At 45.4% G+C, this 26,024-nt stretch overlaps 1 protein-coding gene across 7 annotated transcripts; it reads right to left on the reverse strand.

Moving 5' to 3' along the window:
• Positions 1-7,849: 7,849 nt before the first annotated feature.
• Positions 7,850-25,839, reverse strand: CIPC (CLOCK interacting pacemaker). Of its 7 annotated transcripts, XM_045563076.1 has the most exons (6): positions 25,637-25,749; positions 22,600-22,648; positions 19,729-19,807; positions 18,812-18,999; positions 14,611-14,780; positions 7,850-11,430 (listed from the first exon to the last, which is right to left on the reverse strand). In XM_045563076.1, the coding sequence occupies exons 4-6, from the start codon at positions 18,945-18,947 to the stop codon at positions 10,537-10,539; spliced, it is 1,200 nt and encodes a 399-aa protein (XP_045419032.1). In that variant the 5' UTR covers positions 18,948-18,999; positions 19,729-19,807; positions 22,600-22,648; positions 25,637-25,749; the 3' UTR covers positions 7,850-10,536. The 7 variants fall into 7 exon arrangements, with proteins under 7 accessions (XP_045419032.1, XP_045419039.1, XP_045419045.1 ...); XM_045563083.1 differs by lacking the exon at positions 22,600-22,648; XM_045563089.1 differs by lacking the exons at positions 22,600-22,648; positions 25,637-25,749 and adding an exon at positions 25,233-25,478.
• Between the last annotated feature and the right edge of the window lie 185 nt (positions 25,840-26,024).

Below are 26,024 nucleotides of genomic sequence, written 5' to 3' on the forward strand. Positions count from 1 at the left end.
ACACTAGATAGTCTCTCTCTCTCTTGCGGGCTATTGTGGATACCCAATAAAGTCCCTGCTGAAAATCAACAAGGAGTCAAGTTTTCACTCATTCATTCATTGAGTCATTCACTCAACACATTTATTGCGCACCTACTATGCAATAGGCACTGGTGGATATGGAGACAGGAACTAGGCCCAGCCCCTGCCTTCACAGAGCCAACAGTCAGCAGGTGAAAACAGGTGTATCCCGGTCCTTCCCAGACTGAGGATTGTGGGCAGGTCGTGCTGGGTGGAGCAGTTCCTTCCAGAGGCAGAGTGTCTGATGCCCAAAAGGCCTGAGCTCCTTTTGGACTGCTGCCCTCCCAGGCACTGTCAGGGAGCCTGCAGGAGGGTACCGGACGCCGGCGGAGGCCAAGCACAGCCCAGCACTCCTCCACGGCCACCCAGTGCAGAGGCCAGGGCGGGGGAGGCACCAAAGACCCTAAAATGAAAGTGGGCTCTGAGGAGAAAAACATCTGCCAAAGCTCCTCTATGACACATGGGAAAAGAGAAGCCTCCAGAGGGGGCCACGGGGCTGGCTGGTGACGTGGGGTCACATGTGAAGGTACCCCCTCCCCACGAAAGGGCCGCACGGGCACAAAGCTCTGCAGGTGGCGGCAGGGCACTGACCTGGAACCCAGAGCAGAGTGGAGCCGAGCTGGCACTGTGAGGCCGCCCTGAGGGAGGCATTCCTGTGGGGTCTCCTCTTCAGCCTCCCTGTCCCCAAATGCCTCCCTCCTGGCTGCTTGTGATGCCTGAAGTCACCATTAATATCTCCTTGAAAATAGCATTTTGGCCCCCCAAGCCCCTCAAATTCTGGGGGGTATTTGCCACTAAACACCTTGAATTCCGGCATGACGGCTGGCTGAGAGGTAGGCCAGAAGCTGTCTGGGGGTGGCGGTTAGATAGAGGGGAGGGGAGGGCGGTGTCCAAGGCATGAAGTAGTCTGTGGGGACAGGGGCCCTGCAGGGAGGCGTGGGACAGAGGGGCGAGGACTAGGCCTGGTTGAGGGGGTGGTGCCCAGAACCGAGCAGGGCACTCACCAGCCCCCAGTCAGTAAGTGGCATCCTGGAAAGGTCACCACACTGTGAATCCAGAGCGCCCAGCGGTTCTGGTCTCAGTGTGGCCCTGGGCAGCTCTCTACCTTCCTTAAACACTGGACTCACTCTCAAGCTGGGCAAGGATTGCACACTCTCGGCCCTCAATAGGGCACATTGTTTAATGACCCCCAAAGGGGCAAGCACAGGGTACTTTGCCATAGACTCCACCCCGCCCCACTTATGGCCCCTGGAGGCTGCTGAGTTTGCAAGCCCTGCAAGGCCAAGCTTCAGGAGAGCTCAGTTCTAGTCCTGACTGTGCCCTGGATGGGCCGTGTGACCTTCCATAAGCCACGGGGCCCAGTTCGGCAAACCCGCCCAGCACATTGTGCTGTGGACGGCGGGGAGAGGGGAGACGTGATTTCAGAGCTGGAAAGACAGGGGAGGAGAAAAGACACGCAGCTGATTTTGATGGATTCCAGGCAGCAGACAGAGGTCACCAGCTGCGGGGGAAGGAATGTGCTTGCATTTGCTCAGACTGTAAGGATTGCTCTCTTGGTCCAGGAGGAGAGGGAGCGGTGAGACCGAGGAAGGAAGCCGAGGAGGCGGCCAGCCGAGGGGCAGCGAGGCGAATTCCCTCGCACGTGCCGGGTAATTAATAAACCGCGCGGCGAGGGAGGGGTGCGACGGCTCTCCCGAGAAGGGACTTAATTAGCAACGCTTTCGGGCAAGAAAAACGAATTACAGGTAACAGCGGTGCACTCCGAGGACCACGACCCCCCTGGAACGACTCCTCAGACCCCCGCGCACGTCAGGAAGCGTTTGCGTGGCCCCCGCCCGCGGCGGGACGAGGGCGCGCAGGGTCGGGGGTGGCCGGGCTCGGGCTGCGCGCTCCGCGGCCTCCCCAGCGCGCCGGAAGGGGGCGCCCGCGCCCGGCACGGGAGGGACTGCCCGGCCTCTGCCGCGTGCCGCCCGCGGCGGTCTCACCCCAGACTCGGCTGCGCATCAATAAAATGCGGAGAACCGGTCTGATCCGTGGAATGGGCCTCTGGGAGTGCGAGGACGGGGCAGCCCCCAGCGTCACCGCGTTTCTTCCCGGGAGGCGCCAAGCCCTCACGACTGCAGAATCGGCCTGGGATTTTCAGAGCTCCCTGCAGGATTGTGCTCTGCAGCCGAGCCTAGAACCGCTGCAGCGGAGGTGCCTGAGGAGGGCAGTAATGTGAGCACAAGGGGGTTGAGGCAGTTCACCTGGTACAGGTGTGCAGGAGAGAGTGTACAGGAGACTGGGGGCTGAGTCACCAGCTAGGGGGCTGGGCCGGGTGTGCGGTTAAGGATCCTGGCTAGGGTGGGGCTGACAATCAGTACTCCAGGTTCCTCTGCAGCTCCCCACCCACTGGCTGTACAGCTCTAAAGGGGCGAGGCCTGGGACTGGCTGGGGAGAGCTGTCGAGCATGCTTGGCAGGTACTCTGCAGGGTGTGTACTGAGGGGGGGCTCTGTTGTGGGCGCAGCAGGGTGGGTGCCAGAGCAGGCAGGGGGCTGGGCTGCTTTGCTGCTCACTGCCTGTAAGTACAAAGTGGGAGGCTGGCCTCACACAGAGGCCAGCTCAGCAGGCCCAATCTGCATTCCTCCAGTGTCATGATTCACCGCAGTAACAATCTTATCATTACTGCTTTTGAGTACCCACCACGCGGGGGGCCACGTGCTAGGCACTTTACATTAAACACACACAATCTTTTACAGCTGATAGTAAGTAACCTAACAGATGAGCACACAAGGCCCACAGAGGTTATGTAATTGCTGGGATCACAGAGGCCAGATCAAGCTCTGCAGCCACATTTCCAGCCCACAATGCCTCTGCTCATGCTCTTTCCTTTGGTTAAAACGCTGTTCCCCTTCCTCTCAGTTTATCTGAGCTCCACCATGTGCCAAGGCTGAGCTCTGGTCTGTCATTCGCCTTGGGCACCAGGCACTACTTTTCCTGGGGGTCATGACTCCTGGCTCAGATGCCAAGGCTCCAAGCCCAGGGACCACATGTATCTTTCTCAGGCCCTGGGCCTCAACAAGTGTTTGGTGCTGCCAGGGCCAGGACTAGGGTGAGGCCAGCGAGGGGTCATGTGCTGCATCTGCTGGCAGTGGCTGGGGGAAGCCCAAGGAAAGCATCTGCAGGTGCCGCTGCGGGTGAGCTGGGAAGTGAGTGTGGTGAGTCCTGAACAGGATAATCCTCTTCTGAGATGCCTTCCTAGTGTGCGTGGGTGTTGCTGGGGTGGACTTATCATCTAACCAATATATTGTGCCCATTTCAATATATTGTGCTTGTTCTCAGCTTAACAGTTTCACGTTAAGGACTCCTGCCCTAATCAAAGGCTGCCAACCCCAAAGGTTATCAAAGCATTGATCTTTGAAACAACAGTAAAAGTGGAGCAGGACGCATCACCTTGTCCAGGTTTGCACACCCGGCTTTGGATGTATAAGATACAGTAAGACCAAAGCAGTCAAAGGGGCAATAGACTGTTGATCACTGTACCCTCCCACCAGACTGGAAGCAGGGACCGTGTCTGTTTCAGCCACCAATTCATACCCTACAGCTCCGTCAGCACCTGGGACATAAACATGTTGACAACTGAATGTATTTGTTGCCCTGAAGTAACAGTGACAATGCTTTGGTCAGGTGAGCTTTGGGAATCTTAACACTCTGAGGAGGAAGGGAAATGATCAGGTTTTGAGAATACAAATTTTTTTGAAGGAAGAGTGAAAAATTGAGTGATAAGGACCACATGTTTGAGGATTTCAAAGGTTCCCAATATAGGACTTACCCCAGGGCTGACTTGTGCTGTCTGGTGCCTGCTCAACTCTGACCCTGTGGGTTCCAGAACCCCTTTTTCCTTGAATTATTAAATAAAAAAAAAAACAAAAAACAGTGTGGCAGAGACATCTACCACTCAGTGTGTGCTCACCCCAATTCCCAATGCCCTTGTGGTCGGCAGGCCAGGGGGCCAGTCCTGACCATGGGCTGAGCAGAAGTGACATCATCACTGTGGCCCAACCTCACATACAACCAGCAATGTTAGTAATTCACTGGCTAGGAGCTCCACAGCACGACTGACGCTTATAAAATGCTTTAAGAATAAAATCAACACATAGGCTAGAAGGCACAATACTTCTAAATATACCTTGACAAGACAAGCATCGACTTGGATATCCTTAAAAAAAAAAGCTTTCGCCTAAAGTTATCCTGGCCTCTCTCGGCCTGCTGGAGCCCAGGGGACCATTACTGAAAACACACTCTAATCCATGCGTCACTGTGTCATCGGGCCACGGGTACCCTGGGCTGTTTTTTGTGGCGGTTCACTGCCCTTCTCTGTGTGTTTTGCTTAAGTGAACACTCATTTTCATTTCCTGAGCAGCCCAGTGAAAGCCAGGAGAGGCCCAGAAACCTTGCTGGAGAATGAAGGAGACAATTAAACATTCACAGGAGCCTCACCATGACCCTTGAGCCAGCTTTTCCTGCATCTGTTAAAGACGATGCAGGACCTGTTCAGGGTGTGGTGTGCTGTTTGTGTGTAACTTCCTCAAGCTTCTTCTCCTCCCCCGACTGAGCAATTCATTGGTACATGGGGTGCCTGGAGATGGTGATTTCAACCCAGCTCTCTGTAGAGATATTGTGATGCTTTACCGTCTACAAGTAGCAGCAGGTCTTGATTTTTCAGGCCTTCTGGTTTTTCGCCCTCACCCTCAAATGAAGGGCAGGCTCCAGGCCAAACGCTCCCATCTGCCCACCCAGCAGGCGAAGGCTTGCTCAGTGTTCCCAGAGAACAGAGGCCCTAGCTCCCTCTGTTATAAAGACATTTACCAGAATGAATGAGCACCCTTCCAAGGCCACTGCGACTCTTGAGATCTAGTGAGCCTTTAGGAAAATTAAAGACAGCTGTCTTTACTCTCACATGCTCAAGCCACTCTGAAGGCCTCACTCGGAACCATCATAATCATTCAACCTGACTGGGGCCCTCACGAGGGCTGGCCGCGGGATCCTACTTTCGGTTTTTATTCTTCCTTCATGTCCTAACAGCCTCCACCCACTCCCTCAGTTAACTTCTAACTTCGTACTCCATGGGCTTTTCTCGCTGTCTTGCTCATCTCTTCTCCTGCAGCTGCAGTCATTTGAGGCAGGAACCACACAGACTGTTCTTTCAAGCAATTCTCTGTCTTGCGTAACCATTCTTTAGAAAGAGATAGGAAAGCCACGTGTTCCAAGAATGAAGGAGGGATTCTGAGAGGAAAAAGCCAAAGTGGTCACACATGGACTCACAGAACCTCTTCTTCCAAAGCCAGTCAAAAGGTAGCTGTCCTGGGTTGACATCTGCTTTCTTCCTGTTAGCTATAAATGAGATTTTGGTGAAAGACAGTCTTAATTATCCTAAGCAAATGCCAACCTGTAAGGGCTGAATGCCATCACTTGAATCTCATCACCAGGTCTGTGATCACCGAGGCTGCCCTGCTCTGTAGAGAAATTTTAACACTTTCAAGACTTTTATTTTTAAACACTGCACCATAATGTCAAGTGTACAGCAAGGATTATCCCCCCTTCTCTGTTGCTAAAGGAAACTGAGGTAGCAGAGATACAGGCTGCAGGAGCAGGGACCTGTCCTTGATTGCTGCTGCCTCTTTCTCTCGGCAATCCCAATTGCGCTGTGTCACCCAGGCAAACCTCTTCTCATCTCTGATCTCTTCCAGTGTAGATGAAAGGTGACCCCAGAGGCTGGGACCAGAATAAAGACCTCACAAACTACCACTGCATCCATGTCGCTCCTGATTATTGACAGTGAAAATAAGGTGACATTAATCCAAGAGGCTCCTATCACACACGCAGAAACATCATTCCTGGTTGTGTGGAAAGAGAAGTCTGAAAAGAAATAAACAGCTCTTTGACATACTCTCCAAAATAAAAAGTTACGTCCTTCATCTCAAATGAAAGGAAACCGCTGCAGACGACTGACCAGGAAAGACATGATGTGATTTAACCCCAAACTATTCTCCTTTTGGGCCAGTAAGATTTCTTTGAGAGTTTTTTACACAGGAATCAGTAAATCCACGTTAGCAGCAACCAGATAATCGTAAGAAACACAAAACCAAAGCAGACTGGCAAAATGCTTCTCCCAGAGTCACGTAGAAAGAAGTTAACAATCCAAAGGAACACTGCGATATAAAACCATTTTCCCGGAGCACTCGCACCCCTGCCTTTTTCTTTTATTTAATGGCTTACCCATAGCACAACTATAGATCTTACAAAAGGTTAGCACTGGGAAGGACCTTCGACATAACTAGTTCAAATTATTTGTTATTCAGGTGAGAGAAGTGACATCTGGAGAGGTGAAGTGACTTATCCAAAGTCACCGAGTTAATAGGTAATAGACATGACATGTGAATGCAGGTCTCTAGACCCCATTGCACCGGGCTACAATCTGTGGTGATGCCATAAAAGACATGGGTTAAACAGATATACTCGCAGACAGGCAGTCCAGGAGGGGCAAGTTCCTCTGCAGGTAGGAATCACACCCGGGGCGGGGAGCTGCAAGCTCAAGTGCATGGGCTCTCCTCAGCCCCCCACGGTCTGCGTTTTGTGCTCCCTCTCCTCTCTGGACCCCACTTCTCAGGGAAGGATGGTTCTCTTTATTTCAGGAAGAGCCTTCCCTAGCCATTGTCACCATCGTTATTTGATTCTAGTGGCCTTACAGCCATATTTTTAAAAGTCACTTAGACAACTGTGTAGGACAGAAATAATGCTGTAAGAATTATACAGCATTAAGGCTGGGGGCGGTGGCTCATGCCTGTAATCCTAGTACTCTAGGGAGGGGGCTGAGGTGGGAGGACTGCTTGAGTTCACAAGAGTGAGACTCTACTAAAAACAGAAAATTAGCCAGATGTGGTGGTGCACGCCTGTAGTCCCAGCTACTTGAGAGTGAGGCAGGAGGATCGCTTGAGCCCAGGAGTGTGAGGTTGCAGTGAGCTATGATGATAGCACTGCACTCTAGTCAGGGCAACAGAGCGAGGTTCTGTCTCAAAAAAAAAAAAAAAAATTATACAGCATTATAAAAATTATAAGACTATGACAACCCTCCAGGCCTTTTAATGAGGATAAGCTTTTTACTTTTCCAGTGTCGTAAAAAATCCCAGCAAGGAACTGGTCTGGGAAGCAGGGAGAACTCCACATGTCTCCCCGGCAAGATTCTCTAGGTGAACCTTGACAAGGAACAGGCTTCAGGAAGCATGGATGAAGGCTTGGAGGTGTACTTGCTGTAGAAAGAACATGTGGCTTTAGTTTATCCCAGTATATAACTGTAGTTGTTTTGTCATTTAGAAGTTCTATTTGTGAAAGTGTTAGATCAGATGGGAGAAATCACTGGGCTGTATTCTCCTCTCACTCCTCCCAAGCTACCCAGTATAGAGCTCCAAGACCAGGGAGCGACCGCCTACTCATTTGCTTTAAGACTGCCTGCATTTCCTGTTAAGTTCACATCAGGGAAAGTCTGAACAATGAACTTCCCAAAGTTCAGTATCTAATCCCAACATTTTCAAAAAGCATAAACACCTATGTTAGAAATTTAAATCAATTCAAATATTTGCTCTAGGTTTCACTTAGTATTCTTTTTTTTTTTTTGAGGCTGGTCTGTAGCTTCTGGTCTCAAGCGATCCTCCCACCTGCCCCCTCCATGAGTAGCTGGGATTAAAGGCACACACTGTTGTGCCCACTACTTAGTAGTTTTAAGCAGTTATAAAAGCAAAAAAGGCCAAATAGTTTTCAAGTAAGTGACTTTTATTTTTCTCTGACGTTTCACAGTCAATTCTACAAAACTTCATACTTTCTCAAAAGAATTCACATTTGCTTAATAAATTTCTACCTTAAAGAATTCATAGCTGGAAAACCACTTCAATATATGCACAAGAGTTATTTTCTGCTAAAGAAACCACAGTAGAGAAGAAAAGTCAGATAATACTATAATCAATAAAAAGCAATGAGTGTAATAAATTACAAATGTCATTAAACTCCATTCCCATAACCAATGCAATCAGCAACTTTCTCTAGATGTGTTCCAATATTGCCAATAATCTGCTAACATTTTTTTTTTTTAAGGGTTGATCTGAGCTAAAAATGGCTTCTCACTTTCAGAAAACAGCAGCTCTGCCACAGTGCTTCAGAGCCAGTCACGTCATGCATCACTAAGACCATCACTACTTACAGCCTTGTGCAACCGACGGAGATCTTTCTGGTCAACTCTGAGGTTCCTCCATTTGCTGATCTGGCTTCTGGCCCCAAAGGATCTCTCCTTCCAAGATCTAGCTTCTCTACTTGGGTTCATCTGCTTTCAGCTCCACTAGGGAAAGAACACCCATGCTGACAGCCTAAAGAGACTTTAGCACTAAGTTACAAGATCAGAGAGGAGCTGGGGTGGTGCTGCTGCTCCCTGCCACTCAGCAGTGAGGATCGATAATGGCTTCCATCATCTTTCACCATGACAGGAAGGGAAATGCAACACTTAATCTAGGAAGAAGAGTCCAAGAGGCTTATAGCTCCAGAGGGTTTTTCCAATGGAATAAATTTGGTTCTCAGCAAGTGTTTTCAGATTTCTGACACTCAGTAAGACTCATGACTGGTGCCCAGGCTGTTCTGAATGCACCTGTCTCTATAGCTTTGCTGCCAAACATATTCTGCCAAAAAGGAAGCTTCTTAGCATGGTGCACAGAGTAGAGCTGCTATAGCACCATACAGTTTCAGGGGGTGGAGGGGAGAGGGAAGGAGTGGGCCAAGAGAAAAATATTAAAAGGAGCTGAGTCTGCTTAAAGACATATTTGCTCTGGTTTTTGAAACTCCTTCAGAAAGCAAATGGCAAGGTAATAATTTTGTGTTGATCAGGGGAGTCTAGAGATGTTAGTGAGTTATTTCTAAATCAGTCATATTTAAGTCATAAATGTTTGTGAACAAAGTATAGGCAATCTGAAGCTGTATAATTTTTAAACAATGTTAGAGTTACAACTACCAGTAAATATCATTAGCTTCTGGTCTTGGTAAAAACTTCAAGAACATTTTCTTTGCAGAAAAGAGGAAGCTGCTCATACAGAACTTATTAATAGGTAATTTTGTAAAGAACAAAGATTTTCAAGAGGATGAAATTTTTAAATGAGAGAACATTTTGAAACTTTACTACTTAGAAATCTACTTATCTATACAATGAAGCTGAAAAGAATGTGTATCATTTGGAAACTCTCCATTTCAAGATGAACTCCATGTAACTATTAATGACGTTACACCTTTGGCTTTGCTGCCAACATCTAACACATGAAAGAAACGCAGAAGACTGTTCCATAGTTGCTCCCCATCACTATGACACAGAACAAATGAAAACTTGGGATGGGAAAAGAAAATGGGTAAGAAGAATGCTTTTCTAATTTTTGTGGACTGTTATATCCTCAAAAGACGATTTTATTTAATTCAAAGTTTATCAAGCATAATAATTCTTTCCTCTTTTATAAAAACAAAGGAAAAAAAAACACTCTGACATGGCAACAGACGGTTAACTTATACTACACCTCCAGGAACCACTGAAGCTGTCCTTGAGATTTTTAGACATAAAACAGGTTTGCACTGTTTCAAAATAGAGAAAAAAAACCCTAAGTAACCAGAATCTTCCAGCCCCTGACCATGAGATACTGGCCATGTCTATTTTCTTCAGTCTCTAAGTCAAAAGAGCAATTCATCAACTACAATTCCAGATGGTTCTGAATCCATTCCATACGTTAAAAATCTGAAGTATTTTGCCTACTAGTTTAAGTGAAGATGAATCTGGCTTGTGATGAAAGTGTATAAGTCAAATGGTACTACCCTTTCTCCTTGACTTTCAAGTTTAAGGAAACAAAGTTTTAAGTGATTAAATGCTTGCACCCAGGCACGACCTGTGCCCCATGCATTTTAGGTTTCGCTCAACTGGCATAATACCTTGTGGAATGCAAACACACCTCCTCTTATTTTGCCATGTGACTAAGACAGGCAAGGGAAGATCCATGAAGGTATCCTTAGGTCACCTACTCCCTGGCTCAGCAGACATCACTCTGCATGATCATCTTTGTTACTGCACCCTTGATCCCGGTTATGAGTGGGACGCTGAGAGGTGACAGCTAGAAGAGCCCCACACAATCATCTACCCTGCTTTGCCCCATGATCCATCTAAGTGCCTGCAGGCTAAGGAAGAGGGACTCAAGAGCACTCCAAACCTGAGGTCCTCAGTGGAACAGAGACATATGTAATCTGTGCCCAGACCACAGGTTAAGATAGCAGCCAGGTATTGGCACGTGGCTTCCTAAGTGAACAGCTACACGGTTAAGTTTAGAAGGAAAAGCTCTTACATAAGCTTTGGGAAACAGGAGTAGGTAACAGTGTAAGAGTTAAAAGAACCACTGAAGTAACAGGAAAAATATGCTTCCGTGCTATATGTCTGGGTGATCAGAGAATGCTTCTAGGTCACTGCCAGTCTGACTGGACCCAGATGTTAAAGATGCCTGCAGCTTGGCCCAAGCCTGAGGGGCCCTGCTCTTGGTGGCCTCTATAAACAGCTGGGTTTGCTCCTTTAGCTGGTCTAGTTCCACCTGAGTTGCCTGGTTCTGACGGATCAACTCCTTGGTTTTCAAAGTGATCTCCAGCAAACCAGATTTGTGAAGAACTACTAGGGTATTCTGAAAGCGCCTATGCCTGCTCTGCCGCTGCTCTGAAAAGATATCTGGGCTGCGGCAGAGGTGCTCCGCAGCCCACAAAGGTGAGCTATAATTAGCTGGCAGTGGCGAGAGGGGAGAGCTGCTCTCTAACCCGTGTAGAGTGCTGTCTGACGCGCAGACAGGACTGGCGGGGGAAGCGAAGGTCAGACTGGGGGCTTTAGCCACGTGACTGCTGGATACCGGCTGAAGAGTCTGTGGACTTCCACCTGCCACCAGGGAGGGCACGCCCTGCAGAGCTGAGTCCTCGGCAAGTTTGGCGCTGGGTGGTGCTGGAGTAGAGGGGCCAGACGGGATCGTACCAGTCTTGGCTGGCTCGCTGGAAGACAAGCTCGGCCCAAGTCTCTCGGTACAGATCTTCTTCTGAGTTCCACTTGCTCCTCTTTCTTCTGCGCTGAGGGAAAGGCTCCTTTTGCCTGGGTGTGGGGCTATTTTGGTGTAAGAATTTAGAATGGGCAAGTAGTTCCTGGAGTCTGACTTTTTCTCACCAGCGTGGCACAGGCTGACAGGAGACGGTACAGGTGGATGAAGGAATAAGAGCTGTGGCTGTGCGGAGATCACTTCAAAGGAAGGCTGGACGGTCCACGACTGGAGCTGGGATGAGCTGCTGCCCTGAAAACAAAGGAAGAGAGCAGCACACTATTTGTCACTGCTGCAAGGACAGAGAAGTGAAGCTCTGTCAAGGGGGCAAAGCAGATATACGGACATTTATAACCATTTCAAGTACAGAGCTTCCCTTGCATACAGAGTAGCCCTTGTCAAGAACATGACTGAAGAAGCGGCTTAAAAATCCATTTGTGTCTATAAAGTTGGTTTTCTTTCTTTTTTTTTTTTTTTTTACTTTTACTAAGGGGAAACTGGAGGAAATATCTATTTTTATTCAAGTGCTATCACTTAGAAAAAGAAATTATGGGTAGCTGAAACAATGACACAGTTAAGGTCACAACTGAGGCAACAAAAACATGGATATCCTGGCATAAGTTAAAATGTGCTAATCTCAAGACTACAAATGTGACTTTACACCAAAGTGTATCTAAATTACACCTAGAACCTCTTTTACCTGAAAACAACTTTTGATTAAAAAAGTTACATATTGCCAGGGATCTAAGGGCCCTTGTTTTTAAGGCAGTGACATGCAACAATCACAAAACCATTGAAAATCATAAGAGCTACCACGTGTTGGTGCCGACTAGCACTCTGCGTGATGTTTCATGAGTTATCTCATTTAATCCCCATAACAAGCCCATGAGGTAGTTACCATTTCCCTTCATCAACAAGAAACCAAGGCTTAGAAATAACTTGCTGTAAGTCACCAAGCTAATGATGCAGTTAGGGTTCCATACTGTGACTCTAAAACCCATCTGAAGCATTGTTATACTGCCTTTGTTATATTACTTCTCAGTTACACGTGATTTTTATTAATAATTGAAGTATTGATTCAGATGAAATCTAATAAAGAAGGATACAGCTACTTGTCTCCAATATTTGAAAGCCAATTCAGTTCCAACCCAGTCCCAAAGATCTGGGTGTAGATGAAGTTGGGCAGAGGTTAAGCCTGACAGAGGTTCTCATCCTTGGCGGTGTCACGTGGGGCCATGTGATTTATCTGAAGAACGTTTTGGACTACCTTCCCACACATGTACACGAATAGCATTTTGCACACATTTCAGCTTCTTGGATGCCAGGCTGGGAACTCTAGGCCAACTATAATTCATCTCCTGTGCCAAGGCTGCGGTGATCTGGAGCCCTCTTGGTATTCAAATACACTCTAGGATGTAGAAAAGCAACCAATGCTAGGCCCAGAAACTGCATTTCCCTGTCAAAGGAAATCCAGAATCAGGGGTCTTTTGAATTAGAGATCAGCCTACTCCAGCTCAGTCAGAAGCAAAACTTCACGCTCTCCCTAAGGGCTGACCTACAAGGCAAATGGGTCCGGAAAATATCTAATGCACTTCTTCCACAAGACAATTTTACTGGACTGCTCTTCCTAATGCTGCTATTATGCCCAGTGTCCTAATAGATACTTAGCTTATTTGTTCTAATTATTAGATTATACAAATTATATTATTCATGTTGAAATCATCTGAGGGAATGGAACAAAATTGCAGGCTTGGACAGAATCTCAGAATCATTTCTCATAAAGCCTTAATGTTAAAGATGAAACTAATATCCGTGTTGGTTAAGTAACTGTGTGGTGTGTAATATCACACTGTCTAGTGGCAGAAATGGAATCAGACTATTAAAAGAGAAATATCTAAAACCAAGCAGCAATAATCAAGACACTATACAATATGCAGAGGTGTTTAAAAGTGTATTATTATTTTAATTTTAGAATGTGCTGGATTCTAGCATGTTTTAAAAAACAAAACAAAACTCTTAGAGTTCTCTGTTGGGCCAGCCTGTCCCCAAGCCTCCCAGCTCCTGCTCAAGCCCAGCAGCCTTGCTGACGGGGCTTTGTCCTGAAGAATGCAGCTCTGCTGGAAAAGCCTACTCACTCCTCAACTGTGTGTGGGCTGTTCTCAGCCTGCTGGAGCTGCCAGCCTAGCCTACAACAAAGAAGGGATATAAACACAGACACACAAGAAAGTGACAAGGAAGCCAGAGAGAAAGGAAGGGAGAAAAAGAGCCTGGAGAAAGACAGCCCAGCAAAAGCACTGGGCAGCACTGGTGGGGCCGGGCAATCTCACGTGGGCTCCATTTCTTATCTTTATTCTCTTATTTCCTTTCAATAAGGACAGCTGTGCTTCCAGCTGAGATGTGATTTACCAAGTAAAAATCTTCAAATTCTCTTTCAACACTCACCAGGCCACCTTGTTGAAAATCAGTTTGTGTCCCTCAGAAGTAACGAGGTTAATAGCTAAGACCTTAAGGTTTCCTGTCAGGCTAAAGCCATGTTCTAATCTTTTACCTAAGATGTGAAGGTCAACTACTAAAGCCAGATTTCAAATCTCACTATCTTCAAGTAGCCTCACGAATGACCTTTGTGAGAACTGTGATGTATTTTCAGAGTAAAGTAGGGTAAGGTTAAATTTCTTTGGCTTAAATCAGTCTTTTTCTATTCCTCAGATTTCTCTCTTCTAACTTAACTAAGTTCATATGATTGAGTTCTCAGTTTCAAACACTAGAAATTAATTTAGATTTTCATCTCAGTCTTTTCTTTCATATCTAAACAATAATCACATAATGCATACAGTTATGTAATAAAGCCCCGAACACATTTCTGAACTCCATGACGATGCTGTGTGGATTCTAATGGTATTCCCACACCTGAACCCAAGAGCACCTTTGTCACTATGACATGGCTCTGGCTGATGACTAAGAAAATGCTCAGAATATGACATAAGAAACATGGAAATTGCCTCTACTTCTGAAACAAATAAATGTATTCTACATTCCTAAATTCCCAGAGCAATTCAAATTAAAAAGAGATTCTATTGTTTCTACCCTAAACTCTGCTGTATGTTAGGATGCACCACTGAAGTGGTGCCATTTCTGCTTGGTTCTTTATATATGACTAAAGCATTTCAGGGTCCCTTTGGACAAGCTATGAATACAGAAATAAAACAGTCTGTCTCTAAAATGAGAACACACATCATGATTCTTATATTCCTTTTTAAAACTGTCAGTAGTTGAAAGATAACATCCGCTTCCCAGGACAGAAAGTACACAGAAAGTATGGTTCTAGTGGTCTGTTTCCAAAATCTCTCCTTGGTCAAGAGGGAGAGCTTTTGTACAAAGGAAGCTCAGAAATTTTTACTTGCGAAGACTTTAGGCAATATTAGTCCTCCTCACCTGTTTGACCAGCACATTCTTCATGACAACCATGGGGGACAGGGTAGGGAAGGTATTGTTTGCACTTTTGGAGTTCTGCCTCGGCCTGTCTTCTCTGCTCCAGCCTAAAGCGCTCAGCATGTCCTCAGACTCCATCTGCTCTGCAGAGCTCAGGCATTCCGAGCTCCCATCTGGTGGGCAGAAGAATGGTCAGTTCATTTAGGCTCAAGGCTAGGAGGGCTCTTATCCCAGCTCCTAGGGACCTCCTGAAACTGAATAGAATATTTGTGATGTGTTTTCGTGAATTTTTCTGAGGAGGAGGTCTTTAGCTTTCACTGGATTTTCAACAGGATCCATAATTATGTCTTCCAACCCAAAAGATTAAGAATCACTACCCCAGGACAAGCTTGACTTCCTTTCTAACTCTTACAGACAAAAACCTGCCTCAATTAGGGCTCATGTGAAAGTAATCATCACCAGTCTACAGGAGAAATGAATTCAAGCCTTCAAAGTTAGTTCATTACTTTCAAGAATCTGTTGTTGAGAAGAGACAGGACTGTGTGGCCCAAGGCAGAATTAAGACCTTCAGAGGCTCTGAGCTCCATAATAATAAAAACAAAACCAATCTGTAAACCTCAAAACTTACATCTATATGCTGAAATTTTAAAAGCTTCTTCCTAAATTTTCTAATTGTGAAATTCTGGATGAGTTCATCAAAGCTGAAGTTCAAATGTGTCTCTGCTGTTCCCCTCCACCCTGCTAAGCACCTCTTTTGCTGGTGTCCTAAGTGCATACTGAGTGTGCCTTTTGGGGATCCTGCACAATGGGTGATACAAAGATGCTCCCCAAGGCAAAGAAAATAAGGTTGCCTCATATAATTTCATACAAAAAGAATGTAATTAGATTCCTGCTGGAGTAAACCAAGAGACTGTAGTTCCCTGCTATTGAGGAATCTGGGAGAAGCCTAAATGCTAATCAAGAATCTCAGAGTAATCTGGATGAGCAGGACTGGCATGTAGCTATAATTTAAATGCACTGTCAACCACTCCATTTTCTCCAGCTTAAAGAAGATTGTATGACCAAGAAGGACACTAATCAATAGACCTGCGATTTAGAATCCCCAGTGATGATTTTCAAAAATTATGGATGTTGGGGTCCTCTTGATCTAGTAAAGTGATTTACCTGGTGCCCAGGTAGGTGCATTTTCACGAAGTACATGTGATCCAAATGTGCACCTCTAGTTAAGAACCATTAGGTCAAAACCACAAATGATCCCAAAAGCCATGTCCATACCTAGTGCCTGCATCTTGGTTTCATTCTGCACATAAAAGAAATCTGGCCTCCTTGGAAACACTGCTGACTCCAAGTCTTTGGCAGGGAAGGTACAGGATGAGCCTGGACAGCTTGTCCCAAAAAGGAAGGAAGTGCTCAAACACTAATGGGGACATGTCAAAAAGACACAGGTTATCTAGAAGGGACTCCTACTGGCCAAATTTGGGACAATTTGAGAATCAAAAATAATGATGTTAATGGACTGACAAAATGAATTACAAAAGAATCGATGAATCCATTAGTGATAGGCAAAAAAGGGGGTTGAGGGGGGAAAGTGCTTTTTACAGAAGAACGTCAGCTAATGATATACAAAGAAGGGTAGAATTTAAAGATCACCACTTTTAAACCACCAATGTAGTGACTGATTCAGGCAAGGATCATCAATGGCTGCTAGCTCTGATCAAGAGTTTGCTGGGCAATGGGACAGCCACACAATCTCAAGTATTGTCTCATAAATTATTTATTAATTACAAAGAGAAAACGGAACTTTTACAATAAAGAAATCTGATACACGCTATCTAAACCAAGTGATCAGCCAACCAGAGCATCACTAAGAATAAGACTAACTTATGAGTCTCTTTATGTGTTGCAATGAGAAAGATACAACATCAACTATGTAGTATCCTGGTCAAAACATTTATCCTGATTCTAATAATGTGGAAACTATCAGAAAATCCAGAGTGTGAGACATTCTACAAACCAACAGGCCTGACTCATTCAAAGATGTCAATGTCATAAAAAAAGAAGGAAGGAATTAAAAGAAAGAAAGAAAAGATGGGGAACTGTTCTAGACTAAATCAGACTAAAAACACAGGACAACTAAATGCCATGCACAATCCTCATTCGATCCTGAATCCAAAACAAATAGACAAAAAGAGCATAGCTATAAGGGACATTATTGGGACAATTGGAAAATCTGAATATGGACTGTAGCTAATGATAACTAGCAGTGCTAAATTTCTTGGGTATGATTATGATATTATAAGTACACAGAAGAGTGTCCTTGCTTTTAGGAGATTTGTACTGAAATAGTTAGGGGTGAAAGGTCAAATGTTTGCAACTTATTTTCAAAAAGTTCAGCCTGTGGGTGTATGTGTGTATATTGAAAGAGAAAACAAATATGGAAAAATAACACCCAGGGGATCTGAAAGAAAGCTATGTGGAGTATTTATTCATTTTTATATAAATCTGAAATTTTTCAAAATATAAAGTTTGGAAAATAATTAAAATGAAAAAAAAAATCTTGATTTTGTAAATTTTATCATACTCCAAGGTAACTGGAATGGTAACTCAGGCAGTGAGGAAATCACTGGCACCTGGCCCAGGGGTGGCTGGAAGCATTCCACTGACATTCACCAGGGTCACTTTCTGGAACATAATGAATTTGATTATCTTAATATCACCTTATGTCTGAATAGTACAATATTCTTAAAACAAATGGCTGACAAAGTTGAAGTTGTTGGGAGGACAAGTGCCAAAATGTCAACAGTATTGGAAATAATAAATGGTAGGATTATGACTAATGTTTATTTTCTTCTTTATACTTTCCTAAACTTCTAAGCTTCTACAATGAGCATGTATTACCTTCATGATATGAAAAACAGACAAAAAGCAAACATGACATTAAAGCAATGCTTCCCAAACCTGTCTGATCATAAAACGCACATTCTGGGCCCTTCCCCAGACCATTGATAGAATCTTCAGGAGAGGGGTCTGGTGATCAGTATTTTTAACAAATGTCTCGGGTGAGACTTAGGAGGCAAGCTTGGGAAACAGTGCTAAGCAATAGAGAAGAAAAACTCAAAGGCCTACGGGTTGGGCCACCCTTCCCTGGACAGCCCGGGCCCTGGGCAGGGCAACTAATTCCTCTTAATCTAATCCCTTGGTTGGTACTCTGTTCCTCTCGGAGCAACAGTCTATTTATAATTTGGCTTCTCATGCAGCATGCCTAGAGGGAGAAAATACACCAATCTAAGGATGGAAAAGTTCTAGTTTTCCTAACAGCTGCATTTGTCACTATAAATTAACAAATCAGCAAAATTGATCAATTAGTCTCTGTGAGTTTGGATGATATAAATGTTCCCCTAGAGAGAGTTCTACTCTCAGGATGTTGACTCAGCCAGAATCCCCTGTCATCGCCCCTCTGCATCTGTGGGTCAAAACTATTGACACTAGAGCCATATTCAAGCCAGCACCCTCAAGCCTGGAAATAAAAAGAGCCTCAACACAAAATTAAAAGATTCCCTGAGTATGCAGCTAGCACTTTCAGGGTTTAAGACAAATTTGTAAGGAAAATTGTTCTATTTTCTTGTCTCTAATAAATACTCAAGTTTAGAATTGGGCCAGGTGGCTCACAGTCCAAATACAAGATGCACAGAGACTACAGGGGGTATATTGTTAGGCAGGGGGTGGAGGGAACATTTTTAAACACAGCAAATTACTTTCTTAGCAAATAAGTTATGTTAACAAACTATGTATAGCATTACTTTTATTTAACCAGCAGCCTTCAAATTTGTTACATGGTGACAACATGCAGTAGTATTTTTTTTCCTACAATGTAACAATTACTATGAAAAAGGAGCTGAAAGAACAGAATTATGAGTACTTAAATATTTTTTCCAGTAATCACTTGCAACAGTTGGAAATGTAAGATTTAAAGTTGAGAGTTTAAGTTGAAAAAAGATGTCAAATCATTCTTTCAGAACTAGCCCCATGGTGACCTGGGTGGGTACCCTGCCCCATGGCATCAGATTTACCATTATAAAAGATCAGATAGTTATTTATCCTGTATGTGAAAACATCCCATGCTTATCACACAAACGAGTTTTAGGAATGAAATTTTGCAGGCAAATCATTCATCAGAGTATAGAAAGGATAAGATATTTTTAACCTGAAAATCCAGAGTCCTTATCTGATTCAGCAGCAGCCATGCCGAGTTGACGAGCCACTTTTTTCATCTCTGTGCCTTTGCCTAGTTTGGCCGAGAGTCTTCTGGGGCTCTCTCTGGATGGGTTTTTCCTCTCCATGTTTTACTGGGCTAGAGGCAGATTCATCGGTACTCTTTTCATCTGGATTGCCCTGTGAAAAACAACAATTACATAAGAAGTCACTGCCTGGAGGGCTGAGACAGGTGATCCAAACAGTGAATAAAGTGAGGGCAAAGAACACTGGCCTCGCCCACTTCAGCTGTATTTTCTCAGAGGTCTCGGTTGACAAAAGCTGCAAGTTTACTAAACAGAATGGTTTCCACTCAAAAAAGAGATTCACAGTCCTCTGGCTGCCCTCTAATTCCATTACAAATTCAAGGCACACAAACCACATTCAGTGTAAGCTTTGTAAACTGCTAACAAAGGCACATTTGACTAGGCTTTTTGGAATGGGTAACCAACTCACCCTCCACGTGGGAGACGGAAGAGATGGGAAAAGGAAAAGCACTGATGGGGCGTGCTTTCTTGCTTTCCCTTCCTGGTACGCATTTGCAGGCTCACGACCTATTGCCACCTCCCCTAGTGTAGAGTTACTCAAATTAACCTCTAAGTTCTTGGGATGAGGTACTGAACAAAGTAAAAACAACTCCCTATATATGCATGCTATTTTGGGGCTTAAAAAACACTTTTATGTGCAAATAAGGTCATATATAATAAAGTGCTTATATTGTATAAAAGTCCATAACACTTATTGCTATTAACCTTATCTCACTTGAGCCTCACAATGTCCTCCTCAGTTGCTATTCCATTTTACAGAAGAGGAAGCTGAGGGTCAGATAAGTTACATTCAGTCATTTAAAAATATTTATCAAGTGCTCACTGTAAATCAGGCATGTTCGAGAACTGGAGTATACAGTGAACAGGACAGACATGGTCGCTTTCTTCCTGGAGCTTAGGATCTAGAGAGAGAGACACAGATGTTAATCAAGTACTCACACAGCTAATGACTATTCTTAAGAAGGGGATGATGGGCTAATAGTCCAGGGAACTCAGGAAGTGCCATGTAGTTGGGATCTGGAGGATGAGGAGTTAGTAGGAGTTAGCCAGGTGAAAGGTGATGGGTGGAGTGTGCAGGTGTGTCCCAGGCAGTGGGAAGGACCTAAGGGAGCAAGGAGCTTGACACATCAAAGAGCCGAAAGGCCAGGGAGGCTGGAGCACAGTACAGAGGGGCAGGATGCCATGCAGTGACGCTAGAAGGTTAGTGGGGGGACAGACAGGCAGTGCCTAGGAATCCGTGTCGGAAAGACTTGGATATTGACTTAAGAGCAATGGGAAACCAAAGAAGGATTTTAACGGGAAGAGTGACATAATCAGATTTGCATTTTAAAAGCATTTTGGATGCCGGACTGACAGTAAAGTGAAGAGTGGCACTGAGATTATTCAGATGCTATCATAGCAGTCAGGTGAATTAAGGTGGTGGCTGTGGAGATGGGGAGAAGTGACACATGGAGACCAACCTGATGGGACCTGGCCATTGACTGCATGGGGGAGCGGAAGATGGTGGTACTATTTTCTAAGCTAGGGAGCTCAAGAAGAGCACTGAAGGGAATTGGGTGGGGCAGGGGAGGGTGGTGTGGCTCAGCTAGCCCAGTTTCGGTCATGAAGACACTGAAGCGACTGTGGGCCATCCGATTGCACATGCTGGGTAGGCAGTCACATGTAAGACTGGAGCCCAGGAGCAAGGCCTACATTTGCTCCAGTGACACACAGCTAGTCCAGAGCAGATCCGGAGCTAGGCTAACAGTGCAAGAATGAGACAAATCAGCCCTTCAAAGGGCTGGCCAAGGCTGAGAACATTCCAGATACTTTAACAAGGCCATTTGACTTACCAAGGAATGGCAACTGTAAGGCCAGCATGGTAAGAACACAAAGGATACTGCAGGGATAAAGAGAACAGAGAGCCAACCAGGAAAACGACACTAATAATGAAATTAGGTAGAAGTAAGCAAAGCCTGGTGATGTTTTATTTTACAGTTCACTCAAGACTCCATCCTGTTTCTGAGTGGAGAGAAACACAAGCCCCATGCCAAACACCACTGCATCTGGAATACCCTGAAGTGCTCAGCCTAGACATTTCTGCTAATACAAGAACATCAATGTTCTAGTGAAAAACATCAATTACCCAAGAAGCAGAAGGATTCAAAATAAAATTAAATAGAAGACAAGGAAGCTTACAAGCATTCTTGAGCAACCCTCTTGCTCATACTTTTGCTACAGTAGAAGTGGATTAAAGGGAACACAAATGGGACTGGATCAGAGTGAATTTTAAATACAATTCCAAGTAAAAATCATTTTGCCCCATGTCTAACTCATTTAAGGGAACTAACTGGCTTCCTCATTCAACTCAGGTCAAATCAAGTACTCTTCCACAGGTCACACGTTTAATCCTATGAGCATAAAAGATAAACAATGGCACTGCCACATCTTGTAGAGCACTATGTAAAAGAAATGTTTATTTGACAGCTACAAAGTTTGACAATATGGCCAACCCAGTTTAAAAAGTAGACTACTGGCCAGGCACAGAGGCTCACACCTGTAATCCTAGCACTCTGGGAGGCCAAGGCAGGAGGACAGCTTGAGCTCAGGAGTCTGAGACCAGTCTGAGCAAGAGTAAGATCCTGTCTCTACCAAACATAGAAAAAATTAGCTGGGCGCGGTGGTGCCTGTAGTCCCAGCTACTTGGGAAGTTGAGGCAGGAGGATCGCTTAAGTCCAGGTGTTGAGGCTGCTGTGAGCTAGGCTGACATCTCAGCACTCTAGCCTGGGCAACAGAGTGAGACTCTGTCTCAAAAAAAAAAAAAAAAAAAAAAGGCAGACTAAAATGTAAAACTGTATCTCTAATTAAATCAGGATCCTTTTGTATGAAACCCAACAAATGTGCACAGTGTAATTTTCCTAAAATAATACTGTTCAAAAGTGAATAGTAGCCTTCTTCAAAATGGAAGTAGATGTAGCTGTGGACGGGCATTCAGACTAATTCAAGCCTGACCAGGCTGTTGATTTAGATTAGGAAGGTAGCTCATGTTGGTAGCAACTAATTAACAATCTTACAAAGTTTCATATTATCTTACTAACCATGGATTGTTTTTCAGATATTTTACATAAAGCATCCCAATTTAGTCTTCTACAATCTTTGTGACAAGACAATGCAAAAGGTCTTGCTATTGTTATTGAAGTGTAGCCAACTGAGCTACAGAAAATACACAGGAATTTATTTTACCTTACCGAGAATTCACTAAGACAATATTGATCGTAGAATCAAAATACTGAAACGTTGATAAATTGGTTGTTGGGGCTCAGAAAACGACAGCCCACAGTATGGTGCTTTGCCATGCTGAGTACTGTGGACTGAAGGACATCGGCAGGTCCTCAGAAGCAAGGTCTCTTTCTGACCTTCCCGTACTTCTTTCTTCTGCTTTCCATTCTCCCCTAAGGTGGGCCACAGAAACTAGAATTCCTCTTTCTCAAGACAGGTCATAGAAACTAGAAATTTTACTCTAATCTTCCCTGCCTTTCTGCATAAGAGCTGGCCATAAAGAAATTCTCTGACTGGGCTTGTCTGCTCATTCCAGAATAGGTCCTGCCCTATACCAGGGGAGAAGAAATGTTAAACAGAGATCAAGAAGAATTCTGAACAGACAGGCCTTGCTGGGTTTCCCACCTCAGTCTAGTACCATTAGATTACATCATACCCATTTTGTCCAATCGTATTTCTATATGGCCGTCCATTCTTCATCAAACCTAAGCATAAAAACAGATAGTTTCCCCCTGAGTTTTTGAGTCTTAATTTTTGAAGGCTCCTACACCACATAAAACTTTGATTAAATAAAACTATTATGTAGGAGCTGGGCACAGTGGCACACACCCATAATCTCAACTACTAGGGAGGCTGAGACATGAGGATCACTTGAGCCCAGGAGTTTGATACCAGCCTGGGCAACGTAGTGAGACTGTCTCATAAAGGAAAAATTAAAAAAAAAAAAAAAAAAAAAAAAAAAGAAGAAGAAGAAAGAAAAGGAAAAGAAAAAAACTTCTGTTTTTCTCTTGCTAACCTTTCTTGTTATGGGAGAGTCAGCCATGACCCTTATAATAGGTGAGGAAAGGTATCACAACTTTCCACTCATACATGGTTAAATGGAGAACAGACACTAAAATTTTAGATCGTGGAGAGTTGTTGGCATTTGGAAATAAAGAATGCATAATGGACTTTATAATGGTAAACTGACTATTTTAGATGTGAAAATGCTTAAAAATATGAAAGCCTGTTCTCAGTAAAGCTCTCTTTAAGCAGCAGAAAGCCTTAGCCTCCAAGCTAGGGAAGTTCACGTGGGATGGAGAATGAAGGGCTACATTCCCCCTACAACCTCCCCCTCCTGGGAGTGGGCTGACGGAGTCAATTAGCCGTGAACAACCGACCTACTCATACACAGCACCATATGAAGCCATCGACAGGAGAGAAGCAGAGTGATGGCATTTACTACTGGTCTCTCAAACCCAGGGCCGTGCAAATGACTAAGTCTGAAAACCTGAGTAAGGTGCTTGATTTTTCCTCCTTGGTATTATTTTACAATAAAGTTAGATGCTCACACACTGAGAAGTTGAAATTGGGTTACTAAGCTCTTACCCATTGTGTTATTGTGTTATCTCTCTGCTTCTTGGCACAAACTGGAAGCCACTAACATTGCTTTAGAAACATCTCAGACTCTATGTCCCTTACTCTGCATTACAAGGACTAAATAAGCTCCAAAACTGTCAGAACTGACCCTAATTGAGCCTCTTATGCATGTATATGTAACACATTGTCCAAAAGTTTCCCAGAGAGTACACACTAAAACTGATAATGGAAAGTGAATCAATAAATATACAGGTTTATAAATAGATAAAATTCTAGCAAGTGCTCCAAAGCATTTGGCTCTTACTTCTATTTTTGCACTTCTTACATTAGAGTCTAATTATTTGTCTCCTCAACCTCAAGGGCTGTTTTTCATCTTTGCAACCTCAGCCCCTAACAATTAACATGTGAGGTATTCAACAGAATAATAAATTCCAACAAATCTCTGTCCTGCTGGGTCTCTCTGACAGCTCTAGCAGCTTAGCTGTCACAGAAATACCTGAACAGCTTGAAGGTCAAGATTCTGCATTTCCAAACACCATGGTCACCTCAAGATCTAACCTCCAGGTCTGGTCCCCTGCAGCAAACAGATACCTAATCTAGCCCTTATTCCAAGATGAAACCTCAGGGACACATCCACCATCCAAATTAAAGGTCAGCCTAATCCACAATCTCTGTGGAGATCTGTACTTTATGATTAAAAGGAGACCCAAGGGTTACAAGGAAAGAATCTGAAATGCTGCTTTCAGATCTCTCCTTTTATAGATACTTGGCAACGTTCCTGAGAGCTCAAGTTCCCGTTCAAATGTGTCACGTGTATAACGTGCATGCCTGGACAGAAGTGTTAGGTGAAAGCCCAAGCAGAGGCTTCCACACAATGAAGTGATAAGGCCATAGAAAGAAATCCACGAGTAATTCCAGTTAGAATTATAAACATGTTACTAGGTTTTCTCTGAAGTAATTTGCTTTTGGTTTGCATATTCAGAGATATCATTCAGGGAGACTGTGTTATTTTAACAGTGGAAAAACCCCATCTACCTCATCTCTAACACTCATCTTCTGCTTCACATTCATTCCCATTCTCCAACTTGGCTGAAAATTCATGTCAAAGATCCTGAACCCCAACTCCATATAATTTCCCACATTTGGGACCCGGTACGTCTCTCTCCATTTTAACCTTTCAGAGAGGAGAGCAGATTAGAGAACTTTCTCAGATCCCCTGCTGCAAAAAGAGTTCGCAGTAAGAGTGCCCACCTACCCATTCGCACCAGCCCACGTTGCATCTGTGCCAGACAGCATGTGCACCCTCCAGGCATCCACCAGCCTGCCAGCTCAGCAGGGCAGAACTGGGCAGACCCTAGTACTGTGCTGTGACTGGCATACCACCAGCCTTCCAGGACAAACGCCCAGGCAATGCCTACTGCCAGGACTTGGGCAATAACAGGGAGCCTGGCTCCAGCCTGTGCCCGGATGAGAGCTGCCCCCAACCCACCCATTAACCACTAACTCCTTACTTGGCACTGCCCATCCTCTCCCCCAAACCACTACCCCAAGCACCAAACCAGCCACCCAGAAGACATAACCTGCAAAGTGGGTGAAGGCAGGTCTCTGCAAAAGACAGCACACCTGTGCCCTGGGCCCAGAACAGGGCACTACTCCAGCCTCAATCTAGAGGCCCCGGACCCTCACCCAGTCACTAGCTCTGCCACTCACCTGCCCGCTCCCTGGCCCTCAGCTCACTGCCCGACAGGCCTCCGGGCTCTGTCCACGCCCGGACAGCGGCTGGCTGTTGTCCCCAGGGCTCACCAGGGCTCACCTGCCCTAACCACCTCACCCCACTTGCTCCTCACACAAGCCCCTCCTCGCACGCGATTTTCTCTCCCACGCAGGCCCCGCCTCTCACAGTAAACCCAACTAAACGGGGGAGGGACCCACCACCTCCTGCTCCCACCATTTGGCCCTCCGTCCCCCTAAAGTCCCGGTTGTCCCTCTCGCTTACTTCGCTCCCCTTCTTCTCTTCCCTACTCCCACCTCCTTTCCCACGCTCCCCGCCCAATCCCTCTCCCGTCGCGCCATCCCTGCTCCCCTCCCCGCGGGCCCAGCCCTCCCGATCTCACCTAAGGCCGGGGGTCGCGGCTCCACGACCAAGCCCGCGGGTCAGGTGGCGCATGCGCGAGCCCGGCCCCACGGCTCCATGACAACCCCGTCGTCGCTCGGTCTCTTGCTACCAGCCACCCAGCTTCCCGCCTCTTCCTCCTCCCCCCGCCTCCGCGACGGCTTTCACCAGCCACGTGACCTGGCTCGGAGGACCCAGCACCATAGAGACTGTGCGCCGTTCTCCTAGAAGGGCCCGTGGAGACGCAGCCTTCCTCCGCTCCCGCCGGAAAGCGAGGCCGAAGCGGGGCGGAGCTGTCGCTAGGAGGCCTGCGCTCTCGCGGCAGGCGGGCGTCTCTATGGTTGGTTCCTGAGGCCCCGCCGCCATTTTGTACGCGGGGCCTTGAGCAA

Source organism: Lemur catta, chromosome 1, assembly GCF_020740605.2.
Source record: "Lemur catta isolate mLemCat1 chromosome 1, mLemCat1.pri, whole genome shotgun sequence".
NCBI lineage: Eukaryota > Metazoa > Chordata > Mammalia > Primates > Lemuridae > Lemur > Lemur catta.

Bases quoted from the DNA above. Each gene is read 5' to 3' on its own strand.
- CIPC (XM_045563063.1), bottom strand. From the start codon at position 18,947: ATGGAGAGGAAAAACCCATCCAGAGAGAGCCCCAGAAGACTCTCGGCC. The intron at 14,781-18,811 runs GTTAAAAATATC...TCTGCCCACCAG, and splicing joins TAAGGACTCTGGATTTTCAG to ATGGGAGCTCGGAATGCCTG. The intron at 11,431-14,610 runs GTGAGGAGGACT...CTTTGTTTTCAG, and splicing joins AGAATGTGCTGGTCAAACAG to GGCAGCAGCTCATCCCAGCT.